Source organism: Stegodyphus dumicola, chromosome X1, assembly GCF_044657685.1.
Source record: "Stegodyphus dumicola isolate Sdum_Otavi_A_Nest chromosome X1, ASM4465768v1".
Classification (NCBI taxonomy): Eukaryota; Metazoa; Arthropoda; class Arachnida; order Araneae; family Eresidae; genus Stegodyphus; species Stegodyphus dumicola.
The window spans coordinates 186,432,729-186,439,366 of NC_140780.1; the positions used below are offsets into that span (position 1 = coordinate 186,432,729).

At 36.4% G+C, this 6,638-nt stretch overlaps 1 protein-coding gene across 2 annotated transcripts in view; it reads right to left on the reverse strand.

Annotated features, from left to right (window-relative positions):
• Positions 1-3,503, reverse strand: part of LOC118185188 (SLAIN motif-containing protein 2-like) — a 101,341-nt gene extending 97,838 nt beyond the window's left edge. The window contains exon 1 of one of the 2 annotated variants that reach the window (XM_035355009.2): positions 2,991-3,503. In XM_035355009.2, the coding sequence (XP_035210900.1) occupies positions 2,991-3,319 (329 nt within the window). In that variant the 5' untranslated portion in view covers positions 3,320-3,503. The remainder of the gene's footprint in view (positions 1-2,990) is intronic. The other variant, XM_035355010.2, reaches the window with a different exon arrangement.
• Between the last annotated feature and the right edge of the window lie 3,135 nt (positions 3,504-6,638).

Genomic DNA, 6,638 nt, shown 5'->3' on the forward strand with positions numbered 1-6,638 from the left:
TGTATAGTTTTTTCTTACACCTTAAAGTGTTTTTTCAAGCAGACGCGTCAGGAAATGGAACAGAGAATTGGGACTAAAGTTTATGACTTTTTTCAGTCAATATTAAAAAAAAAAAAAAAAAAGAGTTTCGTATAAAGTTTCAATAGACTGTTTCGACGAAACGCGATATGGAATTAGCTGAATTCGAAAATCATTATAAATTTTCCCTAAAGAGTCAGTAATGAGATTCAACTTGGGCTAATCTACCATTTACCGCTTTTTTGTTTTTGTATTTTTGCTAGTCTTGTGTCACACTTTTATTCTATTGTTTAAAGTTTGCCTTACCTTAATCAACATATTACTTGCAATTAGTTTTGAATTTTATTTGTAAATATTCTAGTGATAATATTGTTTATTTAATGTTTACACTTTTCATTGCACTTTATTTTACTTATATTAAAATTTGTCACCGGAACCACAGTATCTATGCTACTTTTTAACGCAAGCACTGAGAATTTTCTTTTAACTTAAATATATATACAGGGTGATTCTAAATTGCTCTTACAAATTAAGAAGGGTGATAGTACCCATCCAGACGAGCAATAATTACCATAGAACATAGGGGGGTTGCATTCTACTCTGAGAGGCAGGAAAGTAGAAACACATCGAGGAAGAACAAAGAGACTATCAAGAAATAACCAGATGCAAATTTGCATTGAGAAGAAGCATCATTTTGCTCTTAATTGGTACCAGAATGTTTGGGCAAGTAGGTGATTGCCTGGTAGGCCCTTATATCATGCCAGACCATTTAATCGCTGCAACAATCTATATCTTCTTGGAACAAGTGCTTTCCAGTTTATTATTACAGGTTGTTCCACCCCCATCCAGAGAGATATGTAGTTTATGCACAATGGAGCCCTAGCACATTTTTCTGTTGCGGTCCATAACGTTTTGAATGCCACATATCTCGACCAATGGATCAGACATAGCGGACCTGTGGCTTGGCTTCCTCGCTTGACCGCAACCCATTGGACATTTTCTTCTGGAGGGCACATGAAATATTTAGTATGAGACGCCTGTGGACTCAAATGAAGATATCGTGGCGAGAATCATTGTTGCAGCAGACCAAATTAGCGCGACACCAGGAATCTTCGAGAGGGCGCACCAGTTAATCCTTCGCCCATGTCAACTGTGCAACACTTTAAAAAAAATTCTGCACTATTTATTAATTTTCTACCCACAATTGTCCCTTCTATTGGCATTAATCATTTTGGTATTTTCTAATTATCTGCAACCCCACTGAAAAAGTCATGAACTTGTTACCGACTATGGAGAGGATTCGTGGACTTGTTGGGGGCTAATTTTTTTTTTTTTTGAAAATGGCTATTGCAAAAAATGCAAAAGCCAATTTCAAAATAATGCCACGCTACAAATTCTACACAAGAAAATTGAATAATTTTTTTTAAAAAAAAGCAAGAAACATCAGCGGTAAAACACTTTCCTACTTCCTTTTTTTTTTTTTAGAAAAAAAGCAATTGTTATAATCATGTGCACAGTTATCTGTTTGCCTGAAAAAACATTACAAAATTGCAAACACTTGGTTCTGTATACAACTTCTACATTATGTATCAATCAAAGCAGACATGCTATGTGGACACCTAGGTTGCTACCTAAGTACTTTCTGGCTAACACTATGAATGGCCACATACCTATTTTGGGAATATATTGCTTTGCCTCATGAATACTCTTTTGTGATTTTTCGAAAGGGTTGCTGATAATCAGAAAGTATGAAATAAAGTTTCACATAAAAGATGTTAACGAAACCTAATGTGTAAACCCTACTATTAAGGAAGCAGCAAAAATCAAATTTAACAGCAAACAAAAGAAAATAAGAAAGACAAAAATTTATTCGTTAAAAGAGAGATGCTTTGTAAGCAAATACATTAGCAGTAGGTCTAATAACAAATAAATGTAATTATAAATGTCCCAAGACAACAATATTACTCAACTGTAAATTTATTTAGTACCAATCACTTATTACTCAAATCAAACTTCAGTTATTTTCTATCTAATACAGAGGAATTAAATTGCATTTTTCATGCAACTTTTCAATAAACAGATACATTTTTTAAACATTTATTACGTTTAAATTCAAGAAATATCCAAAATCTTTATGCTTAGTAATATTCATATGCATTACTTAAATCCAAATTGCAAAGAAACTTTTTCTTCTTATTTCAGTTTTGTTACTTTAATAAGATTAAAATATACAAGTGGCAAAATATACCATCTGCTATCTGTAGATCTGCCTAAAGGAAGAGTTACTTTTATGAAAGACATTTTTATGGAAACTGCCTGCTCCTTATTTTTGATCAGAAACTGAATTTAGATGTATCTCATTAATGATAAATTTAACTGACCTTGTCATTTAAATCTCTTGAGGCTAAATTTACATTCCTTCAACATGCTAATACCATGCAATGAAACCAACACATACAGAGTTGATCATTATAGTAGTGTTCTGATAAAACATCAAAAGGCTGACAGTGCAATGAACAACTAGCCCAAATAAAAATGTCAAAATTTAGCAATTTTAATGGGACATGAAGTTAATATTCACTAGAAAAAATTAAATGCTTTCCGAAAGATAATGTAAATTAACATAAACCCTGAACATCTTAATCATTAAATACTACAAAACAATCTACGGCTTATTTAATAAACATGACTTTCACACACACGAATGTATTGGAAAAGATTACTACTTTCATGTTCAAAGTCAGAGCTTTCATTTGTAAAAGTTAATCCTTACCTTTTACTCAGGACAATAAAAAAAACTAACTTTACGAAAAATCGTTGATTAAAAATAGTTAACATACCGTACATTTCATATGAGTGTGTGTATACGGATATACACACAACAAATTAACATTCTGAAGCACAATGTAAGAAATGACTTCAAAAACAAAATCAAAAACACTGTTATGTTATTGACTAATATGGTATCTCACCATGACTCATCATCTGACATATCAATATCGCTGATTCTAAGGATTTCCAGATCGTCACAATATTCATCTCTCCCAGACTTCCGAAAATTTTCAACACTGGAACTGTTAGGAACACTCACTTTATCATCTGAATTTTTCTTTGCATATCTAGAAGGATATTTAACGACTGTTTTGATTTCTTTCAATGGAGAAACTGATCTCTTTCTGGATAAGTTTTGCTTGTTTTTCAGCTGCAAATTCTGCAATTCTAATTTACGAACTAAATCTTGAAGTTCTTTAACTTCTAATGCACTAACAGAAGGTTTAAAATCTTCCATAACAAGGCTCATTTTTGAACACTATTAAGAAAAGTAACAATACAGAATTCACACCGTACAATAAAATTAATATAAATCATTTAGGTTCCAAACAAATAAATAAACAAAGCTACAGTTGTGAGTTGGCTAATATGGCATTTATGACAAATCCCTCCCAACCCATCAACCATTTGCGGATTCGTACAGCGCATAACACTAGCAAAATTTCGAGTAACCGTTAGTTATCAAAGAACTGAGAGGTGGCGCTGCGGTAACCACAGCTACAGTATACGGGAGAGTCAAATAATTTGAATTGGAAGAGGCGATCGTATTTTATTCTCGGGTGTCAAGATGTAGAAACATCTTTTTACTCGACTTCTGATAAGAATCTGGGAGCAGGAGAAAGAGTAGTGTGGGAGGCGGAAAAAGTGATTCAGGTCCGCGCTAGCGGCGGCGAAGAAGTGTTACTGTGGGTTTGTATTGAATAAAAGAAGTTGACCGCTAATCGTTTAATATACTCTTGAAGAAGTTGAATTTGACGGTCTCTCTGAATGTAAATGTTTGGAATATACCAAGGAGCATTGATAATTTCTCGTAGAATTTTATTTTTCAGAATTTGTAATTGTTTAATATTGGTTTTAGCTGCATGTCCCCAGATCGGAGCTGCATAAAGGAGGGCTGGACGAAGTATGAAGCGATATAAAATTAATTTGTTTGTAGTAGATAAGTTGCTTTTTCTACCAAGAAGAGGTCGCATAGTAGCAGTGGTGATTTTAAATTTTTGTACTACGGAGCGGAAATGGGTTTTCTTCGTCTATTTCTTCTTCAAATATTTTAGGGGCGGATAGTATTTCATGTTTGTTTCCCTTACGGAAAACTATTGCCTTGGTTTTATCAGTGTTAATTTTAATCCTCCAAAGGGTGCGCCATTTTTCCAGTTTTATGACATAGTTTTGGAGTTGGTTTTTTCTTATAGAGATACAGTGGTTGGACAAAAATATGGAAACACCTTGTGAAATGCATGTTTGAAAAGAAAGATTGATTTTAATGAAATATGTAGGTGGCGCTGGCGTTTTTGACTACTGACACCACCTATACAACTTCGTAAATGTACTAAACAGTTCAGTTGTTGTCGGAGTACTGTTATGTGAGGTTGTCATTGCATTATGTCAGACTTAACAGACTTCAAACGTAGGCAAATTGTTGGAGCACGTATGGTAGGTGCTTTCGTAAGCAAGGTAGCCGAGGTGTTTAGTGTTTCAAGAGGTACTGTATCGAAGATTTTTTCCGCATATTTGAAAAGCGGAAAAACATCATCTGCTAAATCACAGCGCGGACGAAAGTGTGTCCTGAGTGATCGTGACAGACGATCATTAAGGGCAATTGTGACGAAAAATAAGAAGACCACAGCTGCAGAAGTTACTGCTGAAATGAATGTTGTGTTACCGAACCCTGTGAGTACCAAAACAATTAGAAGGGAGCTTCATAAACAGGGACTTGCTGGCCGTGCTGCAATTGAGAAGCCACTCATCAGTGATGCTAATGCCCGTAACAGGAAAAGGTGGTGTTTAAGTCATAAAGCCTGGACTATAGAACAGTGGAAGCGAGTAATATGGTCTGACGAGTCTTCTTTCACATTGTTTCCCACTTCTGGCCGAGTTTACGTCTGGAGAACGCCTTCTCAAGCCTATAATACAGACTGCTTGTTGCCAAGAGTGAAACATGGAGGGGGTTCTGTTATGGTTCGGGTAGCCATATCGGGGTTCTCTGCTAGCCCCATGATAACTGTGTCAGGGCACATGACTGCCAAGACTTATGTGAACATTTTGGCCGATCAAGTTCATCCCATGGTAGAAACTTTGTTCCCCGATGGTGATGGTGTCTTCCAAGACGACAAAGCCCCTGTTCACACAGCTCACATTGTCCAGGACTGGTTTTCTGAGCACGAGGATGAGTTGTCCCATCTCCCCTGGCCACCACAGTCACCAGACCTGAATATTATCGAACCTTTGTGGTCTACATTGGAACGGAAAGTGCGTTCTCATTATCCACCGCCAATATCGTTATCTGAACTTGCCACCGTTTTGCAGGAAGAATGGCATAATATTCCCTTGGCAAACATACAAGAACTCTATTTATTCATTCCGAGAAGACTGCAAGCTGTTTTGGATGCCAACGGGTTTCCTACACCATATTAAGCAAAGAAACATGTTTTTTCAAAGGTGCTTCCATATTTTTGTCCAACCCCTGTAACTGTGCAGGCTTTAGTAAGTATGGCGGTGTCATCGGCAAAGAGTGCAAGAAGGATCTTTAAGGATGTCTTGTGTATTAATATAAAAAAGATACGGCGAAATTGCCGACCCGTGGGGAACACCGGCTTTGATTACTCTGGTGGTTGAGTAAGCAGTACCGATTTTGATTCTGAATGTTCTGTTGCTAAGAAAAGAGGCTATTAAGCGAATAAAATGATCTGGAAACTTGAGAGTGATTAGTTTGTAAATAAGGCCTCGATGCCATGCCCTGTCAAAAGCTTTCACGATATCGAGGAATATGGCACCGGTCGGAATCTTGCAGTTGTAGCCTTCAGTGATAATGTTGTTAACTCTAAGAAGTTGGTGGCAAGTGCTATGATAAATACGAAAACCGAATTGTTCTTCTGGGAGAAAATTCATGGAAGGGTGAATTTTTTGGATGTGGAAAAGTAGGATTTTCTCAGTAACTTTAGACAGATGGCGAAGTAAACTGATAGGGCGATAGTTCTGTGGGAAGGTTGGAATTTGTATCGGATTAGCAAAAACAATTATTATAGCTTGCTTCCATGAGTTAGGAAAATGAGCGAATTTGATAATGTTGTTGATTATCTAAGTTAGGCAGGTAAGAGCGTTGATCGAAGATGTTTCAGTGCTTTGGTCGAGATGCCATCATGCCTTGGGGCTTTCTTCGTTTATAAGGAGCTGATGGTGTTGGCAACGATTGTTGGGGTAGTTAGGAAAGTGAAGTTGTACGGAGCAGGCGTATTAAGGAAGTTATTGACCACCTGGTTGACCCGTTCAATATGGTTATTGTCGTACGGAGTAGGATTAAGAGTGAATGTATCTTCCATATAGTCCGCAAAAGATTTATCTTTATCTTCTTCTGTATATGAAATTCCACTAGGTCCATGGATAGGTGGAATAGGTTTATAAGGTTTCTTGAATTTGCGGGAAATGTCAAATAGGGAATTATCCTCTATAGCAAGGTTATTTAGGAAATTGGTCCATTTTTGGTTTTTAAGTTCTTGATTCTGCTGTTGATTTCTTTTTGCATAGAGTTTAGTTCGTGTTTGAGTTGTGGATCCCTGGTGGTTTGCCAT